Here is a 19,589-nt window from a genome sequence, read left to right as displayed (position 1 = left end):
AATGGGAGAAAAACTTCAGCTTCACAGGCCATTCTCTGACGAAAAGACTTGCAAAGGAGACTCCCACGAGAAATTCCTGAATTAGAATGCGTTAGGGAACTCGACACTAAACAAATAGGGCTCAATCACAATTACAGGATCCTTTCACGCTACAAGTGTTAAATTAGCTTAGCTGGACTAACAAGATTGCCGTTACTGCAGCTGCTGTGAATGGTCATTGTGTTTACTTTGTATGCATTTAGGTTTTGCATAGAGATGATACAGTCTGTACTTCTACCATTGCATAGCATTTGGGACCACTGTGGTGGTTTTCTCTTTACCAGTCTCTATCTGGTAAGGATACACTGCAATGAGTTCTAGTCCACAAAAGCTTTTGTCCTAACAAGTCTTCTGGTCCTGGACGTGTTACAAGGACTCCATTTTGCTTTTAGACAGCCACCCCTATGGAGACTGAATTCTGTGTCTGGAGCAGTGTGCATTTGGTTGAGGCAGAGAATCCTGTGAACCTCTGGTTAGATTTATACATTTTACAAAATACACATTTTAAAACTTAGCAAATTGCCTGGTGCTAGATTTTCTGGTACCACTGAATGACTGCGTCAGACAACTGCCTTCTCCACCCCAGTTATGGAGCTCTCTCCCACTGCAAGACTCGCGCTACAACTAAGCTTCTTGAGGCTGACCTTGGAGGATCCATGCAAAGTTGAGAAGGGTGTGGGAGTTCCAAAAAATTATAAGAAGGCCTTTATTTTTTACTGACTTTTTTTCTTGCTTGCCCCAAGACTTCAGTCAAATATAAGTACATGTTTTCATTTCCACTACTTCAACATTTCGCTTAGAAAACAGCAGCATACGATACAGTCCTCACACCATACTCCCAGGTGGTCAACACAGCAGCACAATGAGCCTCAGAGGAATGTTGTTCTTCAGTTTCACGGCTGTTGCTCTTCCCATGCACAGACTGGTCTGGAAATAAGCATCATATAGCTCTTCCCTTCCTAGAATTGTCTACACCTACAGCCCTATCACCTGGCAGTATCAAAGGAAGAGATGGGTCATGGATACCTAATCAGGTCAAAGACATACATCATTGCAGGTTGACTAGAGTAAGCCTGTTAACTGGCCTGGTCTCCTGGGGCAAGTAGGAAGTGCTTCCAGGTGACCAGACAGGGAAGCAACCAACATTTTATACTGGGGAGGACTGTGTGAGGAGGAGAACATTACAAATTACTAGCCTAGAAATGTGTGGATAAGTGGCCTGGTGAAGATCTTTTCAGGCTAGCAACTTTTATAGGGTTTGCAAGATTGGGCTAGACCTGCAATGGAGTCTGATGGATTTCCAAATTGGCTTTTCTAAGGTTTCAACCTATTTCTAATGTTTTCAGAATAATTCAGTGCTGATGGTAACTTTTGTAGTTTTGAATATTCCCAGCTGGCTTTACTGATTATATATTCCTTGGAAGTTTGCGGCAAGACAAAAAAATGTCAGAAGTGTGGTCTTTAAGAAAGATCCCAATAAGGGAAGGGACATACACCACTCAGGGCATACTTGGTCTCCCTCCAGAAGGTATACAGCCTCCTCTTCCAGAGGGTCAGGTTTATTTGTTTATTTGGAGAATTTGTCAGCCTTGCTCTCCCAAAAGCTTGAAGCAGCTTACAAATGGAAAAATCAGAATAAATAGAAATGTAATCATAAAATGGCTTAAACCGATAGAACAAGCAGCAGATCAAAATTGTAGAACAAATAGAAATATACAATAAAAACAATTCAGCACGGGAGAACTTTCTAACTATCTACAAACTGAGCAACCAAAGACAAAGGATGAACAGCTTTTCAAAAATATAAAACCAAAGCACCGAATCAACATACCTTTGCCAGGATTGACAATTGGTGTTCCACCACCTTGCCCATCATTTTGGTCATCCAAGGCATCACTTAAGTCAAAATCCTTGGAATCTTTGGCTATAAAACAGCACACAGCATACTGGTTACATGTGGGACTCTATCACTCAGCAGGTGTTTATCATCATAGAAGAACCTAAATTGTCAATGTCCCAATAACTTTAAAAAGATGCAATCTGTTAGAAACTGGGCTAGAAGGATTCATGTTTTTCCTGCAATATGCTGAAAGACATTTCTGACTCTTTCAGCCAGGTCCTGTCCTTACCGTGGTCAGTATAAATGTCGCTTTGCACAAAAGATGTCCTTCACAGTAGGTCCAATGCTGAACAATCATATAACCACCAAAAGAATGGAAGGGGGAAACATGTTAACTGCTCTCCTTTTTCTTTTGTGCAGAAAGTAACAAAATTATTTGGATAAAGCTCAACTTGTAACTTCTCATGACTGCATGTCCAGTGTAACGTAAGAATCTTTCCCAAATTACTCTTAGTTTATTAAATCCTAGAGTCGTAACAATTTTTGAGACATGCCACTGAAAGACATATCAGAATTTCTGGGCTGCTTCCATAACAGACAGTAAGCTGAAAACTGGTAGAAATGTACTCAAAAACATACTGTTTACTGGGGAAGTTTGAAAATGAAACATCAGGATGTTTTCCCCTGATATGCAACATCCAGAGCTCTAGGGGATTGCCTGTATCTGCATTTATTTATTTATTTATTCATTCTATTTTTATTTATGTTATTTATAGCCCACCTTTCTCAATGAGACTCAAGATGGATTACATTTCCCAAAGGTAAAATGAATCCACACTCTGAATGTACAAATTGTGGATTTCCTTAGAATAGTGGCAATTATATAGCTTCAGTCTTAGCATCTGGAGAAATAATTAGCGTCTAGGAGTCTGTGAAGGCAAATGAGGGAAGCTCCGACAATACCTGTACTAATGGCCCATCTTCATTATCCTGCTATCACTTGTGCTAAAGCAGGAAGAATGACAGCACAACTACTGCTTCCTCTTTTGATGGGATAGATTTCTCTAAGTTCTCTGTTAAAACCTCAGGAATACTGATGGGTGTAGATCCATACTGATCATGGATTTACACCAGTGTAGTTCTTCAAGCAGTATCTAAAATGGATCCTTAGAGAACAATCACACACACACACGGCTCTAAATTCTTGATACCTAACATGACCCCACAAGCTCAGCACTCACCTGGGTGTTTTTTGGGTGGTACCTTGGTTGTTTTGGGCTGTTTGGTGGTGGTGGTGTACTGTACATTCCAGCGGATATTGTCTGAAGTAAAAAAGTACAAGGAAAAGTTACCCTTGAACTCAAAAGCCAAGATGCAGGCTAGAAAAGATGATAAAAAGGTTATTTGGTTGCAGCAACTCTACTTCGGAGGATTATGGGACCCAGGGAAAGGCTGTAGCCTGGGTCACATCTGGACTGGTTTTTAATGCCCCTGGGCCAAATCAATTTGTCAAAAGATCTCAGATCAATTCACACAGATCATGTCCATCCGTTGAAGACTGCAACATGAAGCGATGGCTTGCGTGTACAAAACAGCCACTGACTGAGCACCAAAGGTTGAGATTCATATTACATGAGATCTCTTACAAACATTTCATAAAGGAAATTTCCATGTTCAGGTTTGAGCGAGTCATCAAGTGATGTCCCTTCAAACACTCATGTGTGCACACTCACGGTAGCATTACCAGGTCTCCTTACCTGGGTCAAATCCACATTACTCATTCTAAATCGCATGTTCCCCGCATTCCCCATGCAATCCCGAGTGCCGGTCACATTACCTCATTAAACAGACACATTTCATTTGCATTTCTCCCGAATATGTGGTCACAGGTTTTCAACGGGAGTTTCACAGTGGCTGTGAACGGGCCAATGCGCAATTTACGTGGTTTTTTAAAAAACCACCCCCCTTCCTGTCTCCGGCCGTTCTGAGAGTTCCTATTGGCTGGTTCAACTTGCAAGTGCTCCGTAGTCTGCAAAAGACTGTTTTTGACTTCATAGCATTGGATTTATTGATTATGCTGTTTCTGAATCAAATCTGGTAGTTTGAAAAATCATTTTGGGGTGAATCCATCCTCAGAACGGACTCACGAAACTTCCTTTTTAACTGTTTTTTATTTTTTTTATTGTATATTACTGTAATATCGAAATTACGAAATATCGAAATAATGACACTCCAAGGAAGTGAAACTTCAGTAAAATTCAGGCACTGAACTGTCCTGCATAGGAAATGCCCACGAAAGCTTCCCACATGCTTCCAAATTTCCAAAAAAGAAACGGGAGAGAGCCATCAGTGCTGTCAGTGGGGGAAAGAGAGGCATCATTATCTTCAATGATGTTTCTTTATAAGGCAAGATCGAAATAACGGAAAAGTGCGCTCAAAAATTTTTTTAAAAAATGGGCGGGAAAAAAAAGTCCCGCCCAAAAAAGCGGTTTTCAAGCGGCCGTGTGACCGGAGGGACGCGCGAGAAAGACGGATTGGAAGCAGGAATGTGAACGAAGAGGAAAAAATCGCGGATTGGAGGCAAACGGAAGATATCCGATAAACATGCGGGTAATGGGTGAATGTGGATTTGACCCTGGTGGGAGGGTGGGTACCTGGCATTCATCTTCTCTGTGTCCCTCCTGCACTTCCAGTGATGGACTTCTGGGCAATGTCACTGTGCAGGCCCAAATCACGCAGGCCCAAATTGGCTTGCTGCGAAGTGCAGCAGCGCTCTCGGGGCAGCGTGATGACATCACTTCCAGGAAGTGACATCATCAAGCTGCCCCAGAAGCATGCCCGGGAGGCACATTCCCAGGCCTCCCCTCCCCCCCCCCACCAGGAGAGTGGTGGCCAGGGGATGGAGGGTGGGAGCGGGGGATTCCCTGCTCCCACTGGGGTACTGGTAACCCTAAGACATAGGCTGCTTCCACACACGTTGGATAATCCACTTTCAATACTCTTTAGTGAACATTTGAAACTGATTTTCCATGTGTGGAACAAAAAATCCACTTCCAAAGGATTGCGAAAGTGCATTGAAAGTGCATTATTCAACGTGTGTGGAAATGGCCATACACAGAGTTTATACGGTCAAGTGATCTAAATATTGGCCTCCACCATTTTAACAGTAATGGTACTAAAATGGGCCATTTTCATACATCTTTAAAATAGCATCGATACTCATGGAAGGCTGTCAGCTTCCTTGCACAATTTTTGACGCCATCCATGATGATGGAGCTTTCGTGGCTGCCTGCCTCTGATTTGTAAACGGATGGCGTCAAAAATCGCGCAAGGAAGCCAGCAGCCTTCCATGAGTATCGCTATTTTAAAGATTGGTGAAAATGGTCAGGGAGAAATCTGGCAGAAGCAGCTATGGCCTACCTCAAACTAGGCCTCTAGGCCTGTGTCCACTCCTTACCACTATGTGTGCAGCTTTTTCAACTGTTGCCCTTACTCGCATTTTTTGCAGACCATACAATTCAAAAGACTTGAATGAGTCTGTTTCTGCCCTGGTACCACAAACTGCAGCACTTAACAGGGTTTAAAGTATAAAAATAGAAAAGGAAGCTTCTTGCACTCTTGCTTACACACAAAGGCCAAGGGAACTTAGGAACAGGAGGCAAAGCAAAGAGAAAGTTTTGGTGAGAAAGCAGAAGGGAAGAGATGTTGGGGAAAGGGAAATCTAACAAGAGCTCTTGGTCCTATCAAGGTTTTCAAAGTGCCACTTTAAAACCTGGTAAATTTAGCGACATCTGTTACAAAACACAGCAGGGAATGGAATCTCTACCTGGTTTCTTCGGATACGGACCAGTGGTTGCCTTTGCTGGCTTTGTCGTCGTCTCCAGTGGGTCATCAAAATAGTCGGACAAGCTGAAATCATCTGTTCAGCAAATATGCACAAAAACATAGAATGGAAGCATACAATTGCATTAGAAACATTTATGTTTGTAGCCTTTTGTAACATGTGTTGATTTCTCCCTGAGCTTTCAGATACCCACTGCTCTCCTTGCGGTTTGCAATGATACACCCCTCAGCAGAGGTCAGTCAATTGACCATTTTTTACTTTCTTCAAAACCAATGGCTGTCACAAAATACTATACATCCAGCATTACAAGAGAGATAAGCACCAGATCTCCAAAACGGAGAACATGAACAATATTTGTACGAGCTATTGGGGGGGGGGGGGGCGCATTAGAGCTCACTGGCAGAACACCAGGTTTGTATGCAGAAGGTCCCACATTCAATGCCAGGCACCTCCTGTTGACGTATCTCTGTTAGTGGTGTGGAAAGATCTTTCTCTTTCCGGGACTTTGGAGAGCCACGGCCAGTACTAAACTAGATGGACCAGTAGTCCATAAGGCAACATAAGGCAGATCCAGGTGTTAAAATATCTTCTTTTCTCTCCTGTTGTCCCATTGTTCAGTTTTTCACTCTACAGTTGAGTGTTAAGTATCAGTCAATCAAATGGAAGAGTCTGCCAAGGCCCTGACAGCACAGTACTTAAAGTGACATAATCTGCACTAATGTCTCCGTGATACTGAGGGAGCCACAGGCCACTCGCTTCCTCGCCAGCATCAGCCACAGCAGCCAAAAAACGTCTCTGTGTGTAATTGGTTCTGTGCCCTCCAGAGTCCATCCAAGCCGTTCACCCCTTCAATTGCTCTGTCTCCCTCTTCTACCACCACACACAAGTTCTAAAAAAATCCAAATACCCGTTTTACGGCATTGATGGACAAATTAAAAACATCTCACCTGTTACACTAGAAGGAGGCTTTTTGGGTGGCTTGTGAGTAGCTGGGATAAAGCAAAATGAGAGACATTAACAAAACTGTTAATTGCACTGAAAGGAAAGGCATGATTTATTGAATCTTAAATCATGTAAGATATTACACTGGGGGAAAATGTTTGCTTGCAAGGAAAAGTGGCAATAATCACAGAACTAACTATCCAGACATTTTCATTTAAAAAAGAAGAAAACAGGTTTCTTCTCCTCATGCCGCCAAGACAGTCTTCAAAGGCCCACATGTTGTGCTGGTTAGTACCCAGCAGCATCTGATGGGCTGATTTTGGAAACAGCTTTCTGAATTAAGCAGGAACTTGACTGAACCCTGTTTACACACAGAGTGTAGATCTTGCACCAGCAAACAGACCACGTTTTCTGCACTTTCCTTGCATCAGCCCCCACCTTTACACCTCCAACCAGAGAAAAGAGAGAGAATCTCTAGATCACTATAGTATTATAATGATGTACTGCCACAATATACTAATTCCCAGCTTTCATTTTTTTTAAAAGTCTCTAGTCCATTTTGTTGCAAAGTTGTAAGTGGAAATGTACAGCCTGAACTTTTCTTTTCAAATGAAAGCTGGGAACTAGTGTATCAGGCAACAGATTATTTTATCACTACAGTGATCTATCAATTCCTTTTCTTTTTTTAAGCCTGAAAAAAGTCCTTTGGTGTGTGTATGGGGGGAGGATGGTAGCCTCAGGACTGAGACAAGGCAAATGCCCCAATGTGGGCACCCTTCCATCCACACAGCATGGGAGGGGGCCCACAGATGCTTTGCTTGAGATCTTTCCAAAAACATCATACCAAGCCAGGAATAACTGCAATAATGCAGAGAAAAACACAGAAGTAGAACAAATGAAGGATGCTATCATGTGGATGCTCCTGAACAGAGGGAATCTGTTAAACCAACTCCGGATTCTGCCACCTCGTTAGGATCCCATTAGGATCCCATTCTTCTTGCATCTCTTGCAAGTTGCCACAGGAGGTCCCTGTGTTGTCTGCCTTTCGACACGAACATCTATATTGATTCCAGCTGTTGGCAGGTGCAGAGCCAGCCTCTGTCCATACAAACACCAAGGCAGGACTCAGTCACCGCAGTCTATGGCCAATTTGCTCTCTCTTGAACGAGGAAGACTTACGTCGCTTTGTTGGCTGGTCATCGAGCGCATCTTCTAAATTGAAGTCATCAGCCTTTCCTAGAAACAAAGAATTAGCACAGGTTTCACAATGCTAATAGACTGGTGTGGGGGCAGCAAAGACCATTTAAAATAGAAGCAGGCAGGATGCAACTGCTTCAGCTTGTGGCATTTTCAGAACTGACCCCTTTCCCACTGGCTCAGGCACTTTCTCAGAACCCCGTGACTGCCAAATTGCAGGGCAGGCAGCCGCCGTTAGGCTCCCCATTTGTCTCTCTTAATGGATGTGGTATAAATACACCCGCCACGCTTGCATTTGTCAAGCAGCGCCCGCCGATTCATCTCCCCGGCTGTCACTCATCGGCGGATGCTCTCCCGATTATTATATGTTTGAAAAATGCACTGTAAAATATTGCTACAGCATTTGACACAACAACACAAAACACACACACAAAGAAAAGGAGGAAAAAGAACAAAGCCACCCACCCAAACACATTTTCTAGCAAACACATTCTTGAGATCAGGGACAATATTTTTTATATTTGCAGTAGGGGGTGGGGGGATGCTGGGAAGAAAATGCCAGAGGTTTAGATTCCTAGAATAGATTCCTCACAATATTAAATTATCAAAAGTCCTATTTGAAAAACTGGACAAATAGAAGGTATGGGAGCAGTAAAAGTCACTTTGCATCTTAGACATTTCCCAGCCCATCCAAAATTCACCCTAAGCTAAAAGCAGCTGTAATGGAGGAAGACTGGCTTTCAGCCTTCCTTTGGGTGTCCTGTCCCCACCCCACCACCACCACGTTAATTACTGTTGACTTAAGATTAACTCTCAATGCGGTTATCCTGATAAATTCTGGATTTTACATCTGTGAGCAAACGGAGTAATTAATACCCTCTGGGTCTGCTATGTAATGCAGTGGCCATACAAGAACATTCAAATGGCTTTCCTGTGCTTCCGAATGCTAAATGGATTTAGCTGCAACCACCTGAGCTTCGGCATGTTTCATGAATAAATTTAAGGCTCGACTGACAAGGCCGGCAACAATAGGAGATGGCACCAAGCCATCGGGAAGCAAGTATCAGCATTTCAATGGACAGCAAAATGTTGCAAGTAGAGAGAATTGCCCCCCACATTTCTACACATCCTGTTCACAAGTGAGCGTGGTGTATTTGGCTCCAGTTCTGGTGGTTTACGCATCACATCCTCTTCCACTTAAGATCTGGATAGAAGCTTAAGAACAACAGAGCAATGTCTATGCCAGCTGAAGGGTTTCAAAGCTATTTTTATACTTTTATTTCACATATCCCTTCTTCCCCTGGAAGCTCACAGCAGCTGGAATGGGACTTGCAGGTGGTCTCCCATCCAAATGCTCAGCAAGCTGAAATCTGCTTAGTCCAGTGGCTATGTAAGCGGTGTGGTTGTATCAGGTGCCCTGGAAACTGCCCTCTGGACTGCACAGGTGTCCAAAGGTAGCACACATTCCTGAATCCTGAAGAGATGGTAGTCTGGGCTTCTTGCATTTACACAGCCAAAACAAGTGAGTTCGCAAAGAAGCTTAGTGTCCGGGGTCAGCAGCCCAGCCCCCGGACTTGCTGACAGGCAGCGGCAGGGGGCAGCCGGCAACCGCTCTGTCTGGCAAACAGAGCCAGGACCTGCCTACTCCAGGGGGAAGGGACGAAAGGCCAAAGCCTCAGAAGGCTGGAGGGAGCAGGGAGAAGCCAGCTAGTCCCACCCCCCAGGGGGAAGAGAGGGGACTAAGCAGGCTAGAGGAAAAGGGCCAAGGCAGGGGGAATAGGGACCCAGCAGCATCCCAAACAGAGCCCTTACCTTCCAAGGAGGAGAAGCAGCCACTACAGCCCAGAGCCACACCCTGGCTAGAGGACAGTAGCCTGGCTCAGGAGTTGCTAGGAGCCAAGCCCCTCCAGATGGAGCTGCCACAGGCATTCTGGGGGAGGAGATGGGTAGCCCCGCCCAGCATCAATGAGCAGGCAGCCCAGAAGCTGGCCAGGGCAGCTCCTCGCGAGCAAGGCCAGGCATGCTCAGCAGCCCAGAAGCCAGCTGGGGCAGCTCCTCGCAAGCAAGGTCAGGCATGCTCAGCAGCACAGAAGCCGGCTGGGGCAGCTCCTCGTGAGCAAGGCCAAAGAGACCTCAGCTGGGGATGGCTCGCATTCATTCAACCCCACCCTGCCAGCAAGGCAAGGAAGCCAAGAAGGGATTGGTGGTAGGAGGGAAACACCTGAGGGAAGCCACAGCTGGGCCAAGTCAGGAGAGGGAACAAGCCTAGAAGGAGGGCGGGGCGGGGAAAGGAAGCCCTATATAAGGTGGCTAGGAAAAGCTCTGAGGTGGTGGGTGTGAGTTAGGAGTGATGGTGTGGAGTGAGAGCAGAGCAGTGCGAGAGTGGAGGCTTGGAGGAGAGTTCTGGGAGGAGGAGATGATGGAGGACGCAGGGGGTAAGCAGGCCAGGTTGAGCAGGCCAGCGAGTGGACTGAGAGGGAGTCTGGGTGATGTATACTGCCCCTCCTTCCGCAGAGCAGGGTCCTGCAGCATCCCTGGTGCCCCTCTGATGTCAGGGCCGGCCCAGCTGGGGCCCCGCCCAGCGGCGGCAGCGACAAGCCCTGACACTTAGCATGGAACAAGACACCCCAACCTGACCTGCAAATAGGTCACAGAACCCAGGCTGGGAGAACTGTGACCAGAGGAGGGGAAGTTTCCAACAAAGGGCAGCAAGCACTGGAAACATTATGCATTTACCAGCCTGCCAGTTCTCCAGTGCAAATCTGTCTGCCATACTGCACATCAGCTCCAAACATTTCAGAATCTCACGTTTGTTGCTTAATATCTTTTGCCATCCTTAAGTATGCTGAGAGACAATTATCTGCCAAGGAGTCCTCAGTTCAAATCTAGCACTGCCCATTGATACCCACTGGCACTCACAGCCATCAAACACAAGACATATAATGGGACAGATACAAAAATAGAGCAAATAGCACTTTTTAGCAATGCAAAATGAACACCCCCCTTATTGCACCTCTCCTAATCCCAGAATCAAGAAATCCAGAAGGGAAGGACCCAACAGCAGAACTAAATCCGTATTTATATTCATGGAATGGTTTGTTCTTTAAATGACTTTTTCTTTCCTGTCTTTCTATGATTAAATACATATTAAGGACACTGATTCATTATACTCCAAAGTAATGCTATTAACAGCATTGCTTTTAACCCAGAATAATACAGCTTTTGCCATGACCTACTGGAAAGAGAATTAAAACTGTACCATCAAAGGGGTGCATGAAAACTAATAGTAGATTTTCAGTAAAATCTTAAGCAGAGTTACTCCTCTCTAAGCTCACTGAAATCAATGGGCTTAGACTGGAGTAACTCTGCTTAGGATTTCACTGTTTGGCTCCTTATGATGCGAGAGCCAGTTTTCAATCACACAAGAGGATACCAGACAGCAAAGCATCTTCTACACTCACTGTCCTCTGTAAAGGCCTGCCTGCTCCTATATAAACAGGCCAACCAATAAAGACCATTTGGGAGCGCATTGTACCATGTGCTTCAATGGTAAGATGGGCAGACACTAGAGTCAGGGCCTGCTCTGTTGTGGCACCTTACTTCCTGTCTACTGATTTTTATCCTACCTCTCTTCCAAGGAGCTCAGGGCAGCTCACATGGGTTTCCCTACCCCATTATGTTCTTGCAACAGCCCTGCAAAACACATTAGCTTGGAAGAAGGGAACTGGTCCAACATCACTTATGACTGAGCGCCGAAACAGACGTGACGAGTTACCTAAGTTCAACCTGGGTTTCCTTACCTCAAGGTTTGATGAGAAATGTAGGTGTCCTTGCAGGTGCATCGCTGCATTTCTCCTTCCCCTGCTTGCGTGGCCCGGAGCTACATAGCCCCACGTGCTCTGTCTCCCCCCCCTCATCACACTGAGCGTCGCTTCATCTCCCCCCCCTTGCCCGGACCAGCCCGCACAGAGCGACACAGGACTGCATCAGGAGAGCAGGAGGAAAGGCTCCCGGAGCATGCTGCATCTCCCCCTCACTCACCCAGCTCCCACCAGAAGCCGCGCAGCCCAGAACTGCGGGGACTGGGCCAGACGAGGGGAGGGGGGGAGATGAAGTGACGCTCAGTGCGACGGGGGGGGGAGGCTTGCGTGGCCCGGAGCTACATAGCCCCACGTGCTCTGCCTAATTAGCCTTCTGCCTGAAGGTTAATTTGCGTTCTTCTGCTTTAAGGCCTCATCAGTCATTCCTCTTCGCCCCCCTCCCCAACTCTCTCTCTCTTTTTTTTTTGGCTGGGTGCAACGCAAAAGAATGCAGCTCTCTTGCAAAGGGGAGAGGGAGGGGAAGAGAAACGTCGAAGTGGGCAAAGGGGTGCTCGAGGAACGGCTAGGCAAGCAGAGCCCTTTGCAACCGGAGCGAAGAAGTGCAGCATAGCGCGAAAAGGCCACGGCATTAAACCGCCTGGTCATCTAATGTCACCGAGAACGCAGCCGTGCTGAAGCGGAGGCTTGTGTGGCCCGGAGCTACATAGCCCCACGTGCTCTGCCTCCCTGCCCTGTCGCACTAAGTGTCATTTCATCTCCCTCCCTCCCCTCATCTGGCCCAGTCCCCGCAGTTCTAGGCTGTACGGCTTCTGGTGGGAGCCGGGCGAGTGAGGGGGAGATGCAGGATGCTCCAGGAGCCTTTCCTCCCGCTCTGTGGGGGCTGGGCCGGGCGAGGGGGGGGGGATGAAGCGACGCTCAGTGCAACGGGGGGGGGGGAGGCAGAGCACATGCGGCTATGTAGCTCCGGGCCACACAAGCAGGGGAAGGAGAAATGCAGCGATGCACCTGCAAGGACGCCTACATTTCCCATCAAACCTTGAGGTAAGGAAACCCAGGTTGAACTTAGGTAACTCTTCACGTCTGTTTCGGGTCTGAGTGGGAATTTGAACCTGGGACTCCCCAGGCCTAATCTGTCACTCTAACAGCTACACCATCTTGGCTTTCCCTGTGGCTATTCATCCAATGCCAAGTTTCTTGAGTTTAAGGCACCAGGCAAAGGCCATCTCATTTTCCTGGGTATTGTTGGTTTCCTTTTTGCCTCTCTTGTTTCAATTCTCCGATTCTGTGTCTTTTAAAAAATGTTATGCTACAATCTGGAAGAATGTTTTCTGCTGCAGCTGCTTTTATCTCTCTTCAAACCCATGACAATCAGATTGTCATTGCTGTTCAGGGTGCAGCTTCTCTTATAAGAAGTTGTGTACCGTTCACAATTTTGCATTTGATTCTGCTATATTTTTAACCATTGAAAACTGGCTTGGGAATTTTGAGGCTGGCAGAATGGAAGAAAGGTATTTTAAGTAAAATGAATAATAGATAATAGTCGAACACTGGATATGAAAACTGCCTGGAGATGGGAGCGTCACATTTTTACACTTCGCGCACAAAGCACACCCTCTAGGTGCAACCAGCAAACACCGCATCTTACAAACTCCAGGAACATCAGAGAGTTTATCAGCAAGCCGGAGCAGCGAACAAGTCAAGTGCCAAACCAGGGGCCTGTCACTGTCACGTCATTTTTCTATCTGGAAATCTCTCCCCACTCCTCTAAGAACAGCTTTTATTACGTACCTCCAAGTTGCGTTAAAACAGCCCATTGCACACAATGTGACTTTTCAGAGTTGCACTATCAAGAGGGTGACTGTGGGCAAAATGATACAAAGCCCTGGCCTTGTGACAGGGGTGCTGAAAAGGAAAGGTGGGGCTGGAGGGGCCATGAGGCACATGAGACTGAGAAGATGGTGAACCTGGTCAGTGCCTGAATGGGAGACCTCCTGGGAAAACCCACAAACACCGCTTTGAGCACCGCAATGGAAGAAGGGATATGAATGAAATAAATAGTCATGCAGGAGTGGGCGAAGGTCTACCTGCAAAAATTCCTTTTTAACACAGCTACTAAAAAATAGCAAAGATGAAAATCTTTCATTTCCTTCAGCCCATAAAATACTAACTGCAACCTCAGTTTGACTTGAAGCCATAGGGAAAAGATTTAACCCTTCAACCTTCCTTAGGTGTGTCTATTCAAAACCAAGCTCCCCACCCCCCACCCCACTACACTGTGCCAGTACAATTTTTAAAGCGTAAAATGCCTGTTATTGCATATACGTTCTCCTTTAAAAATAGCAGAGCTGGGAAAGCCGGCTTGAAAGCTAAAGGGCTATACTTCTTTCTTCCCCAACTAGCTCCAAAGCAAACTGAAACTACCTTGAACCTGCAACTTGCATTTTTAGAGAGAAACTGTTTGAGCTCCAAGTCAGCTACAAATTAGTCAGTCCCTGCTTCAAAGCTTGCCTGTTCTCTGAACATGCTTGGTGGCCTCAGGAAAGCTGCACCTCAGCATCAATCCCTTCATATGGGTATAATTATAATCCGTATCTTACCCGTTTGTTAAGATTATGACAACAGAATGTATGCTCTGAATACTTGAAAGCGTAATATAAGGCACACAATTAGTGGCACAAAAGAAGCCCTGCTCGCTTTTGCATCCAGTCACTATAATTCCCAAAAAAGGACTAAGGAGGAATTTTGTCAGGGCTGAAACAGCCTTTTACCTTTTTGCTGTGACTGACTCTGAAGCCCTGAAAGAGAACCAAATTCCAGAACTTGCCACACTGCAAGTTCTGAAACAGATTACAACCTGGAGTTCATGACCGTCTTCTAAAACTCTTCTGTGGCTCTGAAATGAATGGATCAGAGAGATAACTGCAGCTAGAGCAGGGCCTACTCTTTACTTACTTCATTTACACCCCACCTTTCTCCTTAATAGAAACCCAAAAAGGCTTACATTGTCCTCCTCTCCTCCGTTCTATCCTCACAACAACACTGTGAGGTAGGTTAAGCTAAGACTGTGTGATAGGCCCAAGGCAGTGCCTAGCAATCAGCAGAAGGGTTGTGGTTGGAGACACGGAGGGGCAAAGGGCTCCGACACTGGCTGCAGCGCTACTTCACTTCCAGTAAAATCTCTAGGGCTACCCTAGGTCACCTCTGGTTTTTTACCAGGTTTTTACTTCCTCCAGTGCTCCAAATGGCAGTGAGCAACAGGAGCTGGGAGCAGGAGAGTGGGGATTAGAACAGGCTCCCATGGTAGAGTGGGGATTAGAACCCGAGTCTCCCAGATCTTAGTAAAACACTCTAACCACTACAGACACTGTCTTTCTCTACTCTACTACTACTCTAACAAGAATACTCTAACCAGTACACCACTGTAGTCGAGATGGGGCAACCCTGGGTTCCATCTTGGAACCCTGGGTTGCCCCATCTAAATATCCAGTGGAGTTAGTCATGTTCGTCTGTAGTTGCAAAATAGTAAAGAGACCAGTAGCACCTTTAAGACTAACCAACTTCAAGAACCATGGCCCTCTTCATCAAATATATATCTCTGACCAGTTTCTTCAGACCTCCATGCATCTGATGAAGAGAGCTGTGGTTCTTGAAAGCTTATGCTACAATACAGTTGGTCAGTCTTAAAGGTGCTACTGGACTCTTTACTATTTCCTGTCTAAATATGTTTCAAAAACAGGATTTTATGCTTGTAATCTTCCATTTAAAAATGAGCAGGTAAGAGTTTTTTAAAATAGGATGTTTTCTGATAACGTGGTTTCTGTTACACACTGACATGGCTGATGTTTCTCCTCAAGTTGTGCTGTTCAGCTCAACTGGTTCCACCCACCCAAGATGCCTCTTGCCTTAAAGTAGATTTTTCAAGAGCACATAATCCGTATTGCACTGAAATGATCTAGCAGTGGGGGGAATCCCTTCAGCTATTAAGAATCTGAGCATGGCAGAGTGCTTAGTACAGGCACCATTAGGAAGTGATTTATTTAAGAGAAGTGTTCACTGTAAATACGTAGATGCAAGCTGGCATGGAGTAATGGTTAGAGTGTTTGACTAGGACTTTGGAGACAAACTAGACATGGCAGCATTTGTAGGCCCAACCTGTGGACACTGCTGCCATTTTAAACTCTAGTGGGACTATTTTAAAATTATGTGAGAGCCTGATCCTGATTTGGTCCACATCATGGCAGGTTGAGGTACCCCTTTTGAGGGTGCTTTTTCTAGTGCCGAGATGGCCATGCCCCCCACCTCGCAGCTCTTTTGGCACTTAAAAAGGTATGGAGGGAACGAGCACCTCATCCCAGAGCACTGTGGGCCACCTCAGGATTCAAAATGCCTGGTGGCATTTCTAAATCACCTCACTAGGTCTTAAAATAGCAGCAGGATGCACGGGCTGGACCCATAGACACCATCGTATCTCATCAGGCCCTCAGTTATGAAGCTCGCAAGGTGATTTTGGGTCAGTCACTCTCTACATAACCTTTCTCACAGGGTGGTTGTGGTAAAATGTTGGAAGAGAGACCGATGTATGTTGCCCTGAGCTCCTTGGAGGAAAGGCAGGATGAAAATGTACTTAATAAATAACTTCTTTTTCAACAGCCGCCTTTCTGACACTAACAGATCATAGGCATTAAAATACAGGTAAGACACCTGAACTTGGCCAAAAGGGTTATAAAACTTTCTGTCGATAATAAGAATGGTCTCTGAATTTCCATTCATTTCATTCCTCCGGATCTACATTCATTCTTTCAAACCTCACTGGGAAATGTAGTGGTTCGACTTACAGTGGAAGACTGACTCTGATTGTGTTTCACTGGGAAGAGTTCGTCCTTCTGATCCTACCGACAGAGACGGTGCCTTCAGTTACAGGTTTGGCTTCACAGAATGGGTGGCTCTGATGCTACGCCTGTATGTTTTTCAGCAAGACTTCTGCTGAATAGAGGATGAAGCCAGCACAGAACACAACCAGCTTGTTCAAGCATTGCTTTCAGGGCACAGCCAGCTGCCACTGCTCCAGTTGTGACTAAGCACTCCACAGCCACCACAGATATGCACAAAGAGAAGCAACTGTTTTGGTGGCAGTGGGACGGGGAGAAGGGAGCTCAGCAGAGATTTTCTGGAACTTGGCTATGATGAATATAACTTCAAAAGCTAACTGAAGCCAACAACGCCGTTGCCTGGCTCAGGAAGGTTAACCAAGACATGTGGAGGCTTTACAGATCAATAATGGGGCTCTTTTTCCAATACCGCAGCTGCTCCTCCTGTATGCACAATCCAATGCAAGGGGAAAAGGCATCAGGCTAGGTTGAAGTTCAACAAAAGCTCTCGTTTCACCAACGTTCAAAACTATTCAAAACTGGTTTACTACAATTTAAAGTGTTCAGTGCCAAAAGTGATTTCTATAGTACAAAAATTACAAGAGTCAATACATAATAATACAATATTTGTTGTTTTCAGCCTATTGCTCTTGAGAAAGCTTTTACATGCGAAACAAACCTGAGCTAGCAGTTTGTCGAGCGGAATATGAGTACTGGCTCTTCACAGCAGCTCATGAATGGAATGTAATTCAGCTGAACCACTGTCTGTATGAATGACTGATCTTGATACTTCAGCTTATTGAATGAACCACGGAATTACATATGGGAACCTATAAGGACAGCATAGACGTATGAATGAATTCACTCTTGGATTAATTGACCAGAGTTTATTGTTGATTAATTGATGGTTTATTATAAACATTGTATTATTATGTATTGACTCTTGTAATTTTTGTACTACAGAAATTGCTTTTGGCACTGAGCACTTTAAATTGTAGTAAACCAGTTTTAAATCGTTTTGAGCGTTGGTGAAACGAGAGCGTTTGCTGAACTTCTGGGTAGTGGTGCTCTTGAGTGTAACAGCTTCTTTGGTTAATAATCAGGCTAGGTTGATCTTTTTTTCCCTCCATCAGTCCAGTGAATAATTTGGCATTTCACAGCCAGTACGTTAAAAGTTTTTTAAGAAATGAATTTTTCTTTGTGCTTCTCTGGTCCAGGAGTTCATATTACCTGACATATAAATTAAGTAATGGTTACAGTAATAAATAAGTAAGTAAGTATGCCAAAATAATCACTGTTGAACCTTTTCCTGCTCCTGTCAAACATTTGTGAACAAAGGCTAAGACTCTGTTGATTATATTCCTACAGTTGGATCCTTTGGGTGCTCCCAAAGAGGAAAGAAGGATAGTATTGCCCTTTTCCTCTCCTCACTACAGTCACCTGACCCAAATAACGTTTAATCTGAGAAGGTCTCTCAACTTTTGGCAATGTTTTTGAGGGATCACATGGGACTGCTAGGAAAAGGTGGAGAAAGAACTACTTCTGTCAATGAACAATCCAGCCCATCACATTTGAAAATAGCCATTTCCTGGTCACTTGTAGTGAATGAGAATAAGCGCAGGTAACCAATACAGGAACGGTTACAGAAAGCCTTCCCCTTTTGAGTCTCAAATAAAGATAAATATATTAAGGGGAAAGTGGACTAGAAAGCACATTTTTATTTTTTTATGATTCATCGGCTAGATACTTTGCAACATGCATGTCCAGGTCAAAGAATCTGCTGAAAAGAGAGTCTAGGTTAGCTGCTGATAGAAAAGATCGTCACTCCTTTGCAATTTTCCACAGAGACCAGCTGCACTAAGGGATGCTTCAGATTGTTCGGCATTAAGCAGGTCCAACTTTTCCAAGTATTATGAGAGAATTGCTATCAGCACTTAGCCGATGCTTTCTGAGACAAGATAAGGAAGTTGCTAAACACCAGGGTACAGAGTCAGCATGGGTGGCTGAATCCTTTTGGCTAAATGCTTTTAGCTTTAAAGCAAACATATTCTGAGCATACAGCTATAATTAGCTAGGAGCTGGCATACGGCTGAAGAGAATGAGCTGTGATTGGAGAAGTTGCCAGTTTGAATCCCATTTTGGCTACTGTTTCAGGTAAGTAGCTCGGCTGGTGTGCAGTAAAACAGCAGATTTGAATCCAGTGGCGCTTTAGAGACCAACAAGCTTTTCAGGGTTTAAGCTTCTGAGTTATCTAAAGAAGGGAGCTCTGACTCTCAAAAGCTTATACCCTGAAAATCTTCTTGGTCTCTAAGGTGCTATTGGACTCAAATCTGCTCCTGGCTACAAGCTCTCGGGCAAACCGCTCTTTCCAAGTCTCAGTTCTCCATTAGTAATGTGGGGATAATAATACCAGCCTATCAGGGGTGGGGTGGGGAGCTATTGTATGGATTTCTGTGATAATGTATGTTGACTACTGACACTATATATTACAAATACTAGCATTCACAATTATTAAAACTACTGCAAATTGATTGTGTATTAGCATTACAGTAATTAATAATGGGTATTACAGTATTCCTGGGAAAGTCAGTATTCCTAGGAAAGGTGGAAGGCAGTAGGAAAAGAGGGAGACCCAAAATGAGATGGCTTAATAAAGGAAGCCACAGTCTTCAGTTGCAAGACCTCAGCAGGGCTGATAGGACATTTTAGAGATTTTTCATTCATTCAGATTCCCCGTAAGTCAGAAGTGACTAGACGGCACATAACACATAACACATTATAGTATTATAATGATTAAAAATAAAGTATGGAATACAGTGAGAGCAATTAACTCTCAATGTCTCACCTTTAATATCTATAATTGACAATGAGCTGTTTGAAGAATCTAGGAGAAATGCTCATTTTGACAGCTAGAAGGAAGATGATCTCTTGGGGGGGGGGGGGGGGGTGACTGATTTTGTTAAAGATAGTTCAATTATGTTGTATCAAAAAATTTCAAACCATGCCTTGCATTTTCCTTTTCCTAACACTTTCAAATA

General features: G+C 44.9%; 1 protein-coding gene across 2 annotated transcripts in view; it reads right to left on the bottom strand.

The window, feature by feature from the left end:
- CD99L2 (CD99 molecule like 2) overlaps positions 1 to 19,589 on the bottom strand; it is a 67,812-nt gene that overhangs the window by 18,572 nt on the left and 29,651 nt on the right. For both annotated transcript variants that reach the window (XM_054996997.1, XM_054996998.1), the window contains exons 2-6: positions 7,845 to 7,901; positions 6,671 to 6,712; positions 5,706 to 5,798; positions 3,121 to 3,201; positions 1,871 to 1,963 (exon numbers count right to left, since the gene is read on the bottom strand). In XM_054996997.1, coding sequence (XP_054852972.1) covers positions 1,871 to 1,963; positions 3,121 to 3,201; positions 5,706 to 5,798; positions 6,671 to 6,712; positions 7,845 to 7,901 — 366 coding nt within the window. The remainder of the gene's footprint in view (positions 1 to 1,870; positions 1,964 to 3,120; positions 3,202 to 5,705; positions 5,799 to 6,670; positions 6,713 to 7,844; positions 7,902 to 19,589) is intronic.

This window comes from Eublepharis macularius, chromosome 13 (assembly GCF_028583425.1).
Source record: "Eublepharis macularius isolate TG4126 chromosome 13, MPM_Emac_v1.0, whole genome shotgun sequence".
In the NCBI taxonomy this organism is placed as follows: Eukaryota; Metazoa; Chordata; class Lepidosauria; order Squamata; family Eublepharidae; genus Eublepharis; species Eublepharis macularius.
This window is presented reverse-complemented; position numbering and strand designations above follow the sequence as displayed.